Source organism: Somniosus microcephalus, chromosome 3 (genome assembly GCF_052327205.1).
Source record: "Somniosus microcephalus isolate GS21.2 chromosome 3, FLI_Smic_1.0, whole genome shotgun sequence".
In the NCBI taxonomy this organism is placed as follows: Eukaryota; Metazoa; Chordata; class Chondrichthyes; order Squaliformes; family Somniosidae; genus Somniosus; species Somniosus microcephalus.
The window spans coordinates 174,385,541-174,403,835 of NC_140989.1; the positions used below are offsets into that span (position 1 = coordinate 174,385,541).

The 18,295-nt window shown below is 45.3% G+C and overlaps 1 protein-coding gene across 1 annotated transcript; it reads left to right on the plus strand.

Annotated features, from left to right (window-relative positions):
- Nucleotides 1-602: 602 nt before the first annotated feature.
- LOC147121588 (cystatin-like) lies at nucleotides 603-16,094 on the plus strand. Its single transcript, XM_085981949.1, has 3 exons — nucleotides 603-862; nucleotides 11,262-11,378; nucleotides 15,844-16,094. The coding sequence occupies exons 1-3, from the start codon at nucleotides 653-655 to the stop codon at nucleotides 15,931-15,933; spliced, it is 417 nt and encodes a 138-aa protein (XP_085838075.1). The 5' UTR covers nucleotides 603-652; the 3' UTR covers nucleotides 15,934-16,094.
- Nucleotides 16,095-18,295: the final 2,201 nt, after the last annotated feature.

Sequence of the window (18,295 nt, forward strand, 5' to 3'; positions counted from 1 at the left end):
CTGCGCACGTCCGAAAATTGGGTAACGCCCCAAATCTCGGGCTCTTTAGGCGCTAATCGCTGGCGCAACCAACCGAATTTCTAGGCCTTAATCTCTTGCAAATTGGTTGAAAAACATCTTAAAGGTGTATTTATGGAATTGTTTTTGGAATGGCTCAGGTCACTTATAAGGAAAATGACTCATGACTGGGGGAAACAAAAGCAGCCAGTAAAATCAGTAACATTTACAAAAGGCTGCTGTTAATTCAGTCATTTTGTAACATCAGAGCTTATTTAAAGAAATGGCCACTCACCTTATTTAAACATTCCTTTAATGATGAAACCATCGTTTCCCAACATTTCTTTCACTTGGGAAACGATCCAGTATCTAAATATTAAACTGGAGTCTGAGATTGGTCATTCTGTTAATGATTATATTCAGCAAGAAATGGTGCCAAGGAGCTAAGCTGCCCGATCTCGCCTGCATTTTAACTATTCAGCTTGGCTATCAATCAGCACCTTATAATGTGCAGAATAGGCCAATCAGTCCAGCAACATGATAAAACACAACCGTTTATAATGCAAAGTAGTCTGACGCACTCTGCCGAGTGAGCACATAATCAAATAAAGGCCCACGGCTTGCTGTTGAGTCACTTCATTCTGCTGTGTGAAACATGGGCGTCAGCTGGCAGTATCTCTGTGTCCTTTTCAACATCGCTTTCATCTCAGTCTCTGCCATGAAGGAGGGGTTAGACCCTGAACCCATTGATCCTAATAATGAAGGAGTTCAGAGCTCACTAGACTTTGCAGTGCAATCGCTCAACTTTTTCTCAAAGGATGATCATCTCTTCAAAGTCACTAGGGTTGTGTCAGCACACGTACAGGTAACTAAACCAGGATTCAGAATCTTTTAAACGGTAAGATGATATTTGTATATAGTAGGGAAGGGAAGGTGACATGGGCGGCACTCCTGGCTTCATCACATCTTAAAAGGTCACACGGGTGGCTTCCCTTATTTTATTTTTCCCACTATTAGCAACTTGGGCCACGAGGCCCTGAGCTCTGGATTTCTCTCCCTAAACCTCTCCGCCTCTCTACCTCACTTTCCTCCGTTAACACGCTCCTTAAAGCCTGTCTCTGTCCTAATAGCTCCTTATGTGGCTTGGTGTCAAATTTTGTTTGATAACAATCTAGTGAAGCACCTTGGGATGTTTTACTATGCTAAAGGCGCTATATAAATACAAGTTGTTGTTGTTTTTGTTGTGTTGTTATCAAACAAATTGATCAGGAAAATGGCGGTTCACAAACAGCCAGAGTTTCAGATGTCTGGTTGCCACGACACATCATGGCCTGTGATGCAATGATATTCTTGAGGGTGAGGTCGGGCTTTATAACACAAGATGGTTCTTTTCTCAGTAGCACCGGTGATGCAGTAAATGGCAGCATGGTGGCAATGCACACTGGCAAGCAGTGGTGGAAATCCTTCAGGACATTGGATTTAAACTCATGGATGTAGGCAGGGTGGGCAATTCAGGTGGCCATGCAACAAAAGGTCTTGGGCCCTAATCCTGGTGGGCTTCATTCAGCAATTCAACCTGGTGAGGTGGATAGGATGAGCATTATAGGTCTGGAGGAAACAGAAGACTGCAGGGCCCGAGCAGTGGTTGCCACACTGTTGCTGAACATCTCCGACTTCTTATTTTATCTTACCCCCACCGCCGCCGAGGCCGTCATTCTCACCTTTGTCATCTCCGAGCTCAACTTCACTAACACTGTCTTCACCAGACTTCCACACTCCACCCAACTTCACTAACACTGTCTTCACCAGATGTTACATTGTTATAGTATCACATCGTTAAATGGAACTACTTTGGTATGGAACTACTTTGGTATGGTGTAGTTATATTGCTATGTGGCACACTGTGCACGGGCAGTGCACAGTGCAGCGACGGACATCTTGTATCACTCCGCACCATGTGGCAGCACTGTAACAAAGCAAAAATACAGCTGAGTAAAAGCACTAACTAAAATGAACTAAAGTGTCTGTAATATATATAGTAAAAGAACACAAGGAGACACAACATGGTGGCAGCGGTATAAGTGAGTACAAAACTGTGCTATACGAACTACGAATAAGACGAAAAGTGATTTTATGCAGTGATTGAGAGTGAAACTAAAATGACGGCACTGACTGTGCAAATGCAACCCCTCATGAACTGGGAAGCCGACGATATAGTAGAAGCATTCCGCAAGTTCAAACAGAAATGTGAGCTTACATTCAAAAGCTTCCTGAAGGGTACTACCAATGAGGAAAAGGTTAGTTACATTCTGTTGTGGACAGGAGAAAAAGGTCTAGATTTGTATAATAGCTGGAGTTTGACTGAACAGGAAAAGGAAAACCCTGCGACAATTTTTGATAAATTCAGCAACCATTTAGAGCCTAAATCCAATCACCGTATACACAGATACAAATTCCAGAGTCTAAGACAGGAACCCGGTGAAACAGCTGACAATTTCCTGACAGGGCTGAGAAATGAAGCCAGCAAGTGTAAATTTAAGGAAATGGAGGAAAGGCTTGTGGGCCAGCTAATATGGGGGTCAGTGCATGTAGAGGTACTAAAAGCCCTGATAGGAAAAGAAAAGCTCGGAATAACAGAGGCTATAGATACTGCGAGAACTCATGAAGCCATGAAGCAGCAAATGAAAACGTTGATTTCTCAAACAGCTGACATGCGGACGGCTTCTGAAACGGACAACAGAGTGGATGCAGTGAGAGAAAAGTACAACACACAAAGACATGCACACAACAACGGGGGAAACATGTGCAGAAATTGTGGAAGACCGCACGATTACACAGACAAGAGGAAATGTCCAGCATATGGAACAAACTGCAATGCACCATAAGGAAAAGCATCACAAGCTAAACGAATAGGTAGCGTTGGGGTGAAGTGAGCCAACACTTCCTCTGAGCTGATCAATGCCTTGCTTTTGCGAAAGGCCTTCTTACAGTCCTCGCTCCACTTCCATGGTACTTCTTTCTGCAAAAGAGCATTCAGCGGGTGCAGCACCGTGGATAGATTTGGCAGAAACTTATGGTAATAGTTAATCAACCCTAGGAACGACCTCAACTGGGATACATTTTCCGGAGCGGGAGCCTTCACAACAGCTTCGATCTTGTCAGGTGACTTGTGCAGCCCCTCCTGGTCAATGACATGACCACAGTACGAGATCCATTTCTGAAAGAACTCACATTAACTCGAAGTCCATATTCCTTCAATCTGGTGAGCAACAGTTTCAAATTTGCAAGGTGTTCCTCATCGTCATCTCCTGTAATCAGGATATCGTCCAAGTAACATTGAGTGCTTGGAATTCCCTGTAATACCTGCTCCATGGCCCTCTGCCAAATTGCTGGAGCCGAAGCCACTCCAAAAACCAGCCTATTATATCGATACAAGCCTCTGTGCGTGTTGATTGTGAGATACTGGCGCGACTCTTCCTCAACTTCCATCTGTAAGTACGCTTGCGCCAGGTCTATCTTGGTGAAGTGTTTCCCGCCAGACAATGAAGCAAAGATATCCTCAATCCGCGGAAGCGGATATTGCACCGTGTGAAGCACCGGATTAACCGTGATCTTGAAGTCTCCACAGATGCGGACCTTCCCCGGTTCCCCTGGCTTGTTACGTGATGAACGCTTCATGACGGGAACAATGGGCATGGCCCACTCACTCCAGTCCACCTTAGACAGTACTCCTGAACATTCTAGCCCTTCCAGCTCAGCTTCCACAGCAGGTCGTATCGCATAAGGTACCGGTCTGGCTTTGAAAAATTTTGGGTTTGCATGTTCTGCAATCTTGATTTTTGCCGTAATTCCTCTCAGTGTTCCCAGTCCCTGTTGGAACACCTCTTTAGCCTCATCCAATATTCTGGACAATCGTTCAGGTTTGACATCTTTTCTTTTTCCGGAATCTACCGTTATTGCTTTTAGGGAGTGCCAGTCCATATTTATTTTCCTGATCCACTCCCGTCCCAGAAGTGGTGGACCTCCCTCAGGTAGTACATATATGTCCATTCCTTGGTGTTCTTTGCCCTTGTGTACCACCTTGACTTTTATCTTTCCGATGGGGTATACTCTTTGCCCCGTGTATGTCTGCAATACTATCTCCATATCCCGTAGGGGAATATGTTTGAATAACCTTTTGTAATCTTGCTTATTCATGACCGTCAATGCCGATCCGGTGTCCAATTCCATCTTCACTTGGACTCCTGCTATCTGAAGTGTGACCCAGATAGTTTGTAGGTCAGCTTCCTTACTCACATTGTGAATTCTCAGACTACCCAGTTCCTTGCTGTTGGAGTCTGAATCCGAATCCTGTTCATCCGAACTCTTCTCAGCCACCTTATGTACCTTTCTGCACTTTTCCTGCGGTGACTTTTTGTTGCTGGTCTTCTTTCCTGACCGGCATACTTTAGCTATGTGACCAAGCTTGCCACATTTTCTACATTCCTGATTTTTAAACCAGCATTGGTTCTGATCGTGTGTTGTCTTTCCACAACGATAACATTTCGCTGTACCCAAAGCCATTTGATCTACGCTGAGTACCGCTGCCTTCAGCTGCATTTCCGCAGTGCCTCTCACTGCGGCTTCGTGCGATGCTGCAATAGTGACAGCCTTATCAAGTGTAAGATCATTCTCTTCAAGCAGCCGCTTTTGTGTTCCTTCTTTCGACAATCCACACACGAATTTGTCTCTCAGTGCCTCTGTCAGTCTTTCCCCAAACTGACAGTATTTCGCTAGCTTACGCAGTTCAATTAAATACTCCGCGTTGCTTTCCTCTTTCAGTTGCGTTCTCGCATAAAATTTAAATCGTTCCGCTAACATCAGCGGTGTGGGGTTCAAATGATTTCTCAGGACAGCAACAATATTAGCGAAAGCCTGATCCGCCGGTTTAGCTGGTGATAGAAGATGCTTCAATAGCCCGTATGTCTTCGCACCCATTGAGTTTAGTAAGGTTAGTGCTTTATCTTCATCTGATATTTTATTTGCCTTACAATAAATCTCTATGCGTTCTACATACATGGCCCAATCTTTAACATCGGCATCGAAATCATTGATGTTACCACGCTTAGGCATCCTCGCAATCTTCTTGAGAAACAAAAAGACATTTTTCTTTTATTTTTTTTTTTTTCAAAATGGCGGTTTCCCGCGCTTGTCTTCTTCCCCCGCCTATGAAAATGGCGGCTTCCCGCATTTGCCTTTCTCCCCCGCTGGCTGTAATGGCGATTGCCGTATTGCTGCGTTCGCCCTCCCCAGCGGTTCTCAAATCATGCCTCCCAGCCCCTCTTGCAGTCCGGTCCTTTCCCCCGGCTGCGGCTGAGTTCTCCGCAGTTTTAAAAAAATAATTTTTATTATCCCCCGCGCCTCGCGGCCTCGGTAGCTGCCCAGCCTTTTTCCCCGGTCGCGGTCGAGCTCTCTCTCGACGCTGTTGCGTCTCCCAGCCCGCTTGCAGCCCGGTCTTTTACACCGGCTGCGTTTGCATTCACCGCGGCTCCCGTGCCTTACGCTGCCCCAGTCTCAGCGCCTCTGGCCCCGACTTCTGTCCGGCTCTTTTCCCCGGCCGTGGTCGAGTTCTCCGCCCTTATATCCTCCGTTTTTCCCTCCCCTACTTCACAGCCAACGTGGCCGACTTGCTGCTCGTCGCTGATCAGCTTACCCACCACCGTGGTAGAAGGGATGATCACTGCCTGTTGCTGATGGAAGGCTTCGTGTCAGGATTCTTCCTTGCTCTTCAGACCCGAGTCTTTTCTCAGCAGGATGATGAGGGCGGATGCCTCTTCTCGACGCCCGTTAAACTGCCTTGGATATATCTCTGCCACAGGGTAAGATCGTCATCGTCGCCATTGTTAAGTCTGTGTGTTCTAGCTATTGTTAATAAGAACCACTGCACACAGACCACAAGAATAAATTCAACAGGTCTTTACTAGTCGAAGGTCAGGCTGAACTGCCCAATAAATCATTACACAGCACTTATATACCGGTGTGGTCACCACCGGTATTACAGTATACAGCAGCCAAGATAAAGTAGTGCATCTCTTAAAATAGTTCTCTTAAAGGTGGAACGGTTACATACACCACATAAACCATTGGGAAGAGGTGTAGAACGAAGAAAGAAGGAACATACGTCAAAAACAAAGGTGGACAGTAGAACCAGAGAAAGAAACACAATATCCATGCCATGGATGAGCAGGATGATGATGATGATCACGGCAATGCACTAAACATCGAAACCATAAAGGTACAGCTTCACGAGATGTCCAGAGCGGAAAATACTCCGAGGAGAGAATTGCACACCATCATCCAAATCAAAAAAAAGGTCAATGGTTGGCCCACAACCATCAACTTAAAGTTGAAGTTGGACACAGGGGCTCAGAGCAACATTCTCCCATTGAGACTGTACCAGCAGATCTTTCCCGAAAACCTGAGAGAAGATGGCTACCTGAAAAATGGTTGTTTAAAGGCAAGTAATGTCACGCTGACAGCATACGGGGGGAGTGAGATTAAACAACTCGGAATAACCTTTATCAAAGGGACACATAAAAGAAAGAACATCAACTGCATGTTCTATGTCACCGACACTGAGGGGCCAGCGATCCTGGGATTAAACAGCTGCGAGAAGTTGAGATTGATCTCAGTGCATCACGAGCTGACGGAAACGCCACTGAAGTTAGACAGCAACACCCCACTGGAGAACCGCCCACAAATCAAGAGTAAAAAAGACTTGATAGACATGCATCCGGAATGTTTCGATGATACAGTGGGATGTTTCGGAGATTTCCAATACCACATCACCATCGATCCAGAGGTAAAGCCCGTTATCCATGCTCCACGAAAAGTACCCATCGAGCTGAAGACAAAGCTTGAAAGAGAGCTAAAGGAGATGGAAGAAAAGGGAGTGACCGTAAAGGTCACTGAACCCACAGACTGGGTAAACTCAATTGTGGTACGAGAAAAGCCAAACGGGCGTCTCAGAATATGTTTGGACCCCAAAGATCTAAACCAGGTGATAAAGAGGGACCACTATCCCACTCCAACACTAGAGGAGATTACGCCATCACTGGCAGGAGCCAAGGTTTTCTCGAAACTAGATGCCAGAAATGGATATTGGAATGTGAAGTTGGATGAGGAATCAACAACACTGACAACATTCAACACACCATTTGGGCGTTACAAATTCCTGCGGCTACCATTCGGGCTAAAGGTCAGTCAAGATATCTTTCAACAGAAAATAGACGAGACATACAGAGGCTGTGAAGGAGCTATAGGAATAGCTGATGATATTCAGATCTATGGAGCAGATGAAAGAGACCATGACATGCACCTACATGAGGCCATGGAGAGTACCAGGAAGGCTGGCATCAAGTTAAATGCAGATAAGTGCATAGTTAAAGTCAAGGAATGCCAATTCTTCGGCATGATTTATACACCAGAGGGAGTCAAGCCAAATCCAGAGAAGATTGCGGCAATTGCTGAAATGAAACCACCCAAAGACAAGAAAGAGCTGAGGAGTTACCTCGGCTTGGTCCAATACATGAGTTCTTTCATCCCACACATGTCGGAACATACAACAAATCTCAGAGAGCTATTGAAAGAAGACGCCGAATACCAGTGGTCTGAATCACACGAAAGGAATTTCAAACAACTTAAAGAACTGTTGTGCAAAGAAACAAGTCTGTCATATTATGACAGAAGAAAACCAGTCACTCTGCAAGTAGACGCTTCTACCAGAGGACTAGGGGCAGCTCTGGTGCAGGAAGGAAAGCCGATAGCTTTCGCATCAAAGGCCTTGACGTCAGCCAAGACGAGATACGCCAACATAGAAAGAGAACTATTAGCAGTAGTGTACGGATGTGAGAAATTCCATACATACCTATATGTCAGGCGATTTACAATAGAGAGTGACCATCGTCCACTAGAACAGATCTATAAGAAGAATCTGTGCAAAGCGCCTGCAAGACTGCAAAGACTACTTCTAAGGATCCAAAGCTATGACTTCACGCTTAAATATAAGCCAGGAAAGGAAATGGTGCTAGCAGATGCGTTGTCTCGATTGTCACCATATGAGAAACACGAGGTGGAGGGTCTAACAGTAAAAATCCACCACCTAGTGAATGTTACCCCTACAAAGCTCAGTCAAATCAGAGATGAGACTAGCAAAGATGAGGAGTTGCAACTACTCACACAACAAGTAATACAGGGGTGGCCGGAGAGAATCCAGCAGGTACAGGCGACAATTCATCAATACTGGATGATTAAAGACGATATTGCAGTAGAAGACGGTATTCTCCTTGCTGGATCGAGGATCATCGTGCCAAAGACGATGCAGACACAACTTCTCCATCTCATACATGAAGGCCACATGGGAATGGAGAAATGCAAGCTGAGAGCCAGATCAGCTGTATACTGGATAGGCATGTACAAAAATATCGATCAGATGGTGTCTGCATGTGGTATATGCCAGAAATACAGAAATGCACAACAGAAAGAGGAGATGATACCTAGTGAAATACCGTCAAGACCATGGCACACTGTTGGGGCAGATCTCTTCATGTGCAATCAAGAATGGTATCTCATAGTGGCAGATTACTATTCCAAGTTTCCTTTTGTGAGAAGGATGAAAGACTTGAGAGCCACAACTACCACCAGGATTGCAAAGAGCTTGTTTGCTGAACAAGGAATCCCAGAAAAGGTAATCTATGACAATGGAACCCAGTTCACATCGAGTGAATTCAGAGCTCTGGCAGAAAAGTATGGGTTCAAAATAGTAACCTCATCCCCACATTTCCCAAGGGGACACGGGTTCATCGAAAGACAGATCCAGACTGTCAAGAGAACTCTCATCAAAAGTAGTGAGATGGGGGAAGACCAAGACCTTGCCCTCCTATCCCTCAGATCAACACCACTGAAAGCAGACGTGGAATCACCTGCGGAATTGCTGAATGGGAGGAAGTTTAAGACTACACTACCAGCAAAAATACATCCTCCCCAGGACCAGGAGGACTTCAGACAAAAGCTGGCAGAAGCACAAATCGTAGGAAGCAAACATTACGATAAACATGCAAAGACGCTACCAGAATTGCTGAATGGACAATCAGTGCATGTGCAAGACCCAGTGTTGAAAACCTGGAATCCAACCAAGGTCATTGGAAAAGCTGATACTCCAAGATCCTACTTCGTAGAGACTGAACCTGGTAACCAATACAGACGGAACAGGCTCCACATCAGACCTTTACCTGAACTGGATAAGCAGCAGACAACATCAGCAACATTGACAACACCAGCTACCACAAGCAGTACAACACCAGAAACAAGCGCTACAAATCAAACAACCACGAGCATGCACACTCCAACTCCAAAGGCGACAGCAACAACAACAACGAGAGCGGAACACACCAAAACACCGCAGAGAGGAATGGTCACCACCAAATCCACAAGATGGAGGGACAACATCCAACCACCTGAGCGATATCGCGAATAAAAAAAAACGCACGATTCTTTGTAGTTGATAATAATAGTTTAGATATAATATTTGTTAATTTAAATTGTTAAATTTCATGTTTTAGTTTTTTGAGAAAGAGGGATATTACATTGTTATAGTGTCACATCGTTAAATGGAACTACTTTGGTATGGAACTACTTTGGTATGGTGTAGTTATATTGCTATGTGGCACACTGTGCACGGGCAGTGCACAGTGCAGCGACGGACATCTTGTATCACTCCGCACCATGTGGCAGCACTGTAACAAAGCAAAAATACAGCTGAGTAAAAGCACTAACTAAAATGAACTAAAGTGTCTGTAATATATATAGTATAAGAACACAAGGAGACACAACACCAGACTTCCACACTCCACCTAACTTCAACTCCTCCAAAGCGCTGTGATCTGCATCCCATCTCACACAAAGTCATGCTCACCTATGGCCTCTGTCCTCGCTTCTCTTTCTCCAAACATATTGAATGCAAATCCTCGTGATCGTTTACAAATCTCTCCACTGCCTCACCCCACCCTACTGCAGCTTTCTGCAGTCCTATGTCCAAGCATTCTCCCTCTCCCTTCCAACTCTGGCCTCCTTTGCATTCCTCCCTCCCTTTGCTTCAGCTGTCTGGGCACCACACTCTGGAACTCCCCCCCTGTTGGAATGGGAAGGCGGTGGGCCGTGAGAATAGACATGTCAAATGACCAATGGCAAGAATGTGGGGGGAGGAGTGATTGGAGGCAGGAGGTCATGTGATGAAACCTCACAGAATACATCCAACTCGAGTTGGCAACCTTGCTCCCTGACTCCCTTGGCCTTACTATCTCTTTCCCTGCCTTCTAAAGCCTCCTCAAAACATAAGAACATAAGAAATAGGATCGGGAGTAGGCTATACGGCCCCTCGAGAGAGAGAGAGAGAGAGAGAGAGAGAGTCTCTCTCTCTACCTCTTTCTCTCTATCTCTCTCTATTCAAATTAGGGCACAATATCTCTGTTTTCCCACCTCATTGCCGCCCAGCTCATCCATTCAAATTGAGCGTTAAAGACCAGCCAGTTTGTCCTCCGTAGGGATGGGAACTTCCCTCTTATTCTATTGTAAAATATGGGGATTGCTTTCAAGGCTTCACATCACAGGATTTCATGGGGAGACAAAAAGACCAAAAGAAGGCATGTCAGGGAGGTCAGATGACACCAGAAGTAGATTGCCTGCACCCATTATTATGCTAAAGGCACAGGCACAGCTACTGGCAACAACAGAGGAAAACCGCCTTGGGTTCAATTTCAAAGCTGTGACACCTGCTCCAAGAAAAGGAGCAGCAAACCTGCACCATACGGAAGGCACTACCAGTGACCGTCAATGTCACCTTTGCCCTCAACCTTTATGCCTCCTCTGTGGGGCCAGCTGTGCTCAGTTGGGAGCACCCTCGTCTCTGAGTCAGGTCCGCTCTCAGATAATCTTCAAACGCAGCTGGTGCCCATTTAAATGCTTCCTGTCAGCACAGAAAGTGCCGGCTCCATAGCCTGTTTTCAATGTCTGTGAACAGGACCAGAAACCTGCATTAAGGCACTTAGCCGTTATGGTAACTGGGAATAACTGCTTTGCCAACTACCAGCATATCCATAACATGATTGACAGCTACAGCTGGAATTTAGTATTAAAGAGCATTCAGAGGCTGAAGGTAGATATGGTTCATAGGCTGCAGTCAACTGATTCTCACTGATTAAATACTGTGTATATGTATATTTTGCTAGGATATTGGTGGATTATTGTACATTCTGGATGTCGAGCTGGGAAGAACGCAGTGCAGGAAGGGGGCTGATGAAAATTTGAAGTCTTGCTCCATAGCTGAGATTGCAGGAACTTCTAAGGTAAGAGAGGCACTTTACCTGGAGAGGGCTGATCATTATCCGATGTAATCCTGTCCTTGGGGTTTGGGGGTGTGGGGGACAGGGTGGGGTAGGGTGTGATGATGGATCTGGATAGAAAATAGAAGCAGGAAAGAATTTTCCCACATATCAGAATCTATGGGCTTCTTCTCACACAAAATACATGAGAAAAGTGCTCAGGTTTGGAGATGGGGAGGCCAGCATATAAATGCAAGATGTTGTATAATCAGAGGATCCCAGTGCCTAGCGTTGTGCTGTATCTGTTGCTCCTTAATATGAGATGCCGTGCAGCCGATACTTGTGGGAACGGGAGATTGATAAAAGAATCTGAAAGAGAAATGGGATCCAGCGGGTCAAGAGTGAGCAGGCACAGAAAGCATATGAACAACAAATATAAACAGAACACAGCAAGGAAGAAAAAGTGAAGTGCAGAAACAATAGTACAAAAGAAAGAAGCAAAGAGACTCAATGATAAGTGAAATAAAATACTAAGAGAGTGATATTTCAATATATATATTCTCAATTGCCTAAAAGTGAGAAGTCATTAAAAAAGAAAGGATGACTTGAATTTATATAGTGCCTTTCATGACCTCAGGATGTCCCAAAGCACTTTACAGTCAATTAATAATAAGGAATAAATAGCGGCCAGGACACTGGGGAGAACTCCTCTGCTCTTCTTCGAAACAGTGCCATGGGATCATTTACATCCACCTGAGAGGGCAGGCAAGGCCTCAGTTTATACATCTCATCCAAAAGACAGAACTTCCAACAGTACAGCACTCCCTCAGGACTGAGACTGAAGTGTAAACCGAGATTATGTGCTCAAGTCTCTGGAGTTGGACTTGAACCCACACCCTACTAACTCAGAGGCAAAGGTGTTACCAACTGAGCCGTGGCTAACACATTAAGTAAACTAAGAAAAGCCTCATATTGGTACCGTACTTATTCCAGGAATATATACATAAAAATATGCAAGAGGTAGTGGCCAGAATAATACAGGGAAAATTCACGATTAACACAAAGGGTTTAAATTTTACAGCTTAGCACTACAAAGGCACAGCTTTTTATGATGGGAGCGCAAAACAGATTGGAGGTCAGTGCGCCCAATTCGCAGCCCACATAGCTAAATCAAATGGACTGCCCTGTAAACCTGAATTCCTGATAAATGCTCCTGGTGTGTGAAGCTCTCAGCTGGAATCACTGAACTGCAAAAATTTTCCAGATTGTTCGCACTTAATTACAATTGGGAGGAATGTTCGTGCTAACTGGAGGCAAATCTCTCTGCATGTTACATGTACCAAAATGACTAACATCGTCACAAAGAACAGCTTCAGGACTTTACTACACATATGGCATGCCTAGTGTCGGCATCCAGCACTTCCACATCAAATATGGTGGCCAGATACAGAGTAAACATAGAAACATAGGAACAGGATTAGGTCTTTTAGCCGCTTGAGCCTGTTCCGCCATCAATCAGATCATGGCTGAGCTGCGACCTAACTCCATATACCTGCCTTTGGCCCTATCCCTTAATACCTTTGGTGAACAAAAATCTATCAATCTCCGATTTAAAATTAACAATTGATCTAGCATCAATTGCCATTTGTGGAAGAGAATTCCAAACTTCTACCAACCTTTGTGTGTAGAAGTGTTTCCTAACTACACTCCTGAATGGTCTGGCTCTAATTTTTAGACTATGCCCCCTAGTCTTAGACTCCCCAACCAGCGGAAATAGTTTCTCTCTATCTACCCTATCTGTTCCCCTTAATATCTTGAAAACTTCGATCAGATCACCCCTTGGAGTCTGGGTAAAGCTCCTTCTACTCTGCCCCATCAACCTGCGTTAACACCAAATTGTTTCAGTACAAACACAAGAGATTCTTATCAAGGTCAGGAAACTTGACAGAATCAAAGGGTGGCCAGCTTTGTGCTGGATTGAGATTGACAGAGTGCCTTAGACTCAATTCACATAGGACCTTTGCAACGAACAAAGAGAGAGGCCAGGAAATTCCTACGGGCTACTCCCGCTCTGTGGGCATTATGTCCCCGGAAGTGTGGCAGTAACTCCATTTAGATCAGCCGGATTTCCAGCAAAGTAACGTTGGCGGAACGAGAGCAGCTAAGAGGAATTTCAGGGCCAGAGAAAAAAAAATCTCACCCCCTCTGGAGTCAGAGGTGAAAGGGCAATGTGTTAACGAGCTGCACCAAGCAGCCCTGCTGATTTGTGCAGATCGTGTTTAACTAATCTAATTGAATTTTTTGATGAGTAACAGAAAGGATTGATGAAGGGAATGCAATGGATGTTGTCTACATGGATTTTAGGAAGGCATTTGACAAAGTACCACATAGAAGGCTGGTTAACAAAATTGAGGCTCATGGAATAGGTGGGTCAGTGATAGCTTGGATAAGGAATTGGCTTAAGGACAGAAAACAGCAAGTTGTTGTAAATGGCTGTTTTTCAGACTGGAGGATGGTAGGCGGTGGTGTTCCCCAAGGGTCAGTGCTGAGGCCACTGCTTTTTATATATGTATATATAAATGACCTGGATATTGGAATACAGAGTAGAATTTCTAAATTTGTTGATGACACCAAACTTGGGGATGTGGCAAACAGTGAGGATGATACCAATCGACTGCAACAGGACATAGAAAGGCTAGCAGAATGGGCAGACAAGTGGCAGATGGAATTTAATACAGACAAGTGTGAGGTGATGTATTTTGGCAGAAGGAACAGGGAGAGGCAATATACACTTAATGGCACAGTTTTAAAGAGTGTGCAGGGACAGAGGGACCTGGGAGTTAATGTGCATAGGTCTCAGAAGGTGGCAGGACATATTGAGAGAGTGGTTAGCAAAGCATATGGGATCTTGCTTGAGCTTCATAAATAGAGGTATTGAGTACAAAAGTAGAGAAGTTATGGTGAACCTTTATAAAGCGCTGGTTAGGCCACAACTGGAGTATTGCGTCCAGTTCTGGTCACCACACTTTAGGAAGGATGTGAAAGCCCTTGAGAGGGTGCAGAGGAGGTTTACCAGAATGGTTCCGGGGATGGGGGATCTTAGCTACAAGGACAGGCTGGAGAAGCTGGATTTGTTTTCATTAGAGCAAAGGAGGCTGAGGGGTGATTTGATAGAGGTGTACAAGATTATGACGGGCTTGGATAGGCTAGACGGGGAAAGGCTGTTCCCACTAGTTGATGGTACAAGGACTAGGGGACACAGATTTAAGGTTTTGGCAAGAGATACAGGGGAGATGTGAGGAAAAACTTTTTTATGCAACGAGTGGTGATGACCTGGAACTCGCTGCCTACGGAAGTGGTGGAAACGGAGACACTCAATGTTTTTCAGGGAAGACTGGATAGGCGCTTGAGGGAAATAAACTTGCAGGGCTACGGGGATAGAGTGGGGAATGGGACTGACTGCATTACTCTACAGAGAGCCGACATGGACTCGATGGGCTGAATGGCAACCTTCTGTGCCGTTATGACTGTTTGGCCACGATTTTATCGATCGATGTGGCTTGGGAACGGGTCAGCTGGCTTCCGGGTTTCAGTCCCGCCCCCAACGACATCCGGCCCACAGATGTGATTTTGCATCAATTCACCTTGTTAAGCCCGCCCTGCAGGATTCCCGGCCAATTAGGAGGAAGCCGGTGTCAGATGACGTCATTTGATGATGTGTCATCTGCCGGTTTTCTTAAAGGGGCCATGCACATTTTTTTGATAGCTGATTTCTCAGTGTTTGACAGCACTGAGGTGCTGCAAACACTGACAATCACTGTACAAAGGTGATCTCTTGCATCCAGGCTCACCAGTGACTCCCTCCTTAGGCTAGAACAGATGGCAGCTGCAGTTGACGTTACAGAAGCGATCTGTCACTGGAGTGAGAGGTTCTCCCAATGAGGTGGGACTACACATGCAAATCAAAACTTGTTACCTACATAAAAATCTAAAAGCATTAAAAATGAATTTCTCATCATTTTCTTTGCTCTGAAACTCACCAATGCACCACTGGACCCTTCACACCACTTTTGCAGCTGTCATCAATGCATAAACATTACAGCAGACTTACAACATGCCACACTTACCTGCTGTGGTGTCCGGATGTCAGGAAGCCCGCAGTAGAAGTGTCAAAATTGGAAAAAGCCTGTTAACTGCCTGTTAACAACCTGTTAACAAGCAGTTAAGTGGCTATAATCCTCTTCCCACTGCTAGGTGTCGGGTCCTTGCGCAAATCGGGGACCCGACACTTGGGAAGATTGATTGAAGGCGGGTTGACAGCGGGTTTCTGACCCACTGTCAATCTTTGCGATTTTGCTGGATGTCCCGCCTCCAAACCCGCCCCCGAGTGCCGGCAAAATTTCGGCCTATGACTCTATGATTCCAATTAAATGATTTTCAACCTAATGAAAATTGGAAATATTATGAAACACTTTTTTTTTAATTTCAGAATCTCCTCTGCCATTTTGAAGTGCTGAGTGCTTTTTGGCGTGATGAAAAAGACCTTCTGCAAAACCACTGCAACCCAGTCAACCAATAGGAGATGGACAATGTGTGTCCTTTGTCACAACTTGGCTCACTCCAGAAACATGACTAATTCCAAAAGCAGACAATGAGGGTGTATGTACTCCAATGGCACAATCCAGCTGACCTATCGGACTGCTGCAATCACATCTTCTCATTAAACAATGCATAAGTCTACATACCATGACTATTACAGTTATTGATTTCTTAATTAAGCTATGTATGGCTTGTTATTACACTGACGTTCATTGCACAGGTATGTTTCAGATTTACAATGGAGTTTTCAGATCGCCTTTTGTTTGTAACAGCAACATACCCATTTTACCTTGTGTATTCTCTATAAAACCTTGCACAACAGAACCATGCAAAATTCTGCCAAACGGTGGCCAGTTTTGTGCTTTATTTCCCCAAGTGTAAAGCTGAGGAAGAAGGAGCTGTTGCCAGGTCTCTGTCCCATTTGAATTGCCTGTGTACATCCAAGGTTTCCACGCAAGGATAGGCCGAGTGCTTGCAGCTGAAGCAGGTGCAAACATTCAATGGTTATTCAAATAAGGCGGGAATGGTGCCACTACATTTCCTGCCTCCTGATCCTGGATCTGTGCTTGTCTCACACACATTGAGGTGCCTCTCTGCTTGCACCCAGTCCCCTCAATCCGAAGGATCTGAAAGAGGCAGCCCATAAAGCCCTGGTGGTGAAAAACACTACTCCCTTTTTCTTTCAAATCCAGCAGGATAGGCCACCAGAGGTGAAGCCTTCCAATTGCTGCTTCTGGACAGGAGCGTGTTGAGGTGCCTTTCCGCTTGCACACAGCCCCCTCAAATTGGAGGGGGGTAGGTAGTAAAGCCCTGGTGGTAAAAGGTAAGGCCCTTTTTCTTTCAAGACCAGCAGAGGTGAAGCCTTCCAGCTGGTGCATCTCAATTGTGTTCAGTTCTGGGCACTGCAAGTCAGGAAGGATCTATTGGCCTTGGAGGGGGTGCATTGTAGTTTCACCAGAATGATACCGGGGCTAAAAGGGTTACATAATGTGGACAGGTTGCATAGACTGGGCTTGTGTTCCCTTGAATATAGAAGATTAAGGGGTGATCTGATTGCAGTGTTTAAGATGATCAAAGGATTCGATAAGGTAGATAGAGAGAAACTATTTCCTCTGCTGGGAGAGTCCAGAACAAGGGGGCAGAACCTTAAAATTAGAGCTAGGTCTGTTACGTCCGTGTATAATCAGACACAGACTGTGGAGAATGGTACAAATGGTGTTTACTTAACGTGGCTCAGACTGCAACTGAACTGTACAGATTACTACTCAACATTATATACAGGTGTGGTCACTGCCGGTACTACAGTATACATGAGCTGTAAAAAGTAGTCCCCCCCCTTAAAAGTACATACATTACAATTCCTCCCCTTTTAGATTAACAGTACCATAACACTCATTTAACAATTACATATCAAACTAATTACAATTAACACTTTTAACATGCAACATTAGCTGAAAATAGTCTATTTATAAATTCAGTCTTTGGGGAGGCTTCCTGATCCTTTCTGGATAGCGCCTTTCCCGAGTGTCTTGCTCTTGGTGCGGAGGCGATTCTGGCCCCCTGTCGTCGGTTAGTTCATCAGCTTCCGATGCTACTGTTTCTGGGATAGATGCGACCTGTACGTCGGGTTCATCACCAGGTACGTATGGGCGAGGCATGGGGTTGACTTGTTCCTGTGACTCTAGGATCTGGTCAGCATGGCGTCTCACGATGCTCTCCCCAACATCCACTGTGTACATTAGTGGGCCCTGCTGTGTGCATATCGTTCCTGGCTGCCATTTTTCTGTTCGGTAGTCGCGGGCCAAGACTGGTTGCCCGACATTGAAGCTCCTTGTTGGCTTCTCATGGATGTGCTGGAATTGCTTACTCTCAGCATCTCTTCGTACGTTTGGTTTGAGCAAATCCAGGCGAGATCTTAACCTTCGGTTAAAGAACATCATGGCTGGGGCCTGGTTGGTGACTGCATGTGTCGCATTCCGGTAGGCGTACAGGAAATTGTCCACCTTGTGCTGCAGCGGAATGTTGTCATTGTACATAGCCTTTATTGCCTTCTTAAAGGTTTGTACGAACCTCTCAGCCAATCCATTTGTGGCTGGATGATACGGGGCGGATGTGTAATGCCTTACCCCATTCTTTTTCAAGAACCTCCGGAACTCTTCGGACACAAACTGTGGTCCGTTGTCGGAGCAAATCTGTTCTGGCAAGCCATTCCTGGCAAAAATGGTCCGTAGGACTGCAATAGTTTTCTCCGTGGTGGTGGGGGACATTTTGATGAACTCAGGCCATTTCGAGTGCGCATCCACGGCTATTAAAAACATTGAGTCCATGAATGGACCAGCAAA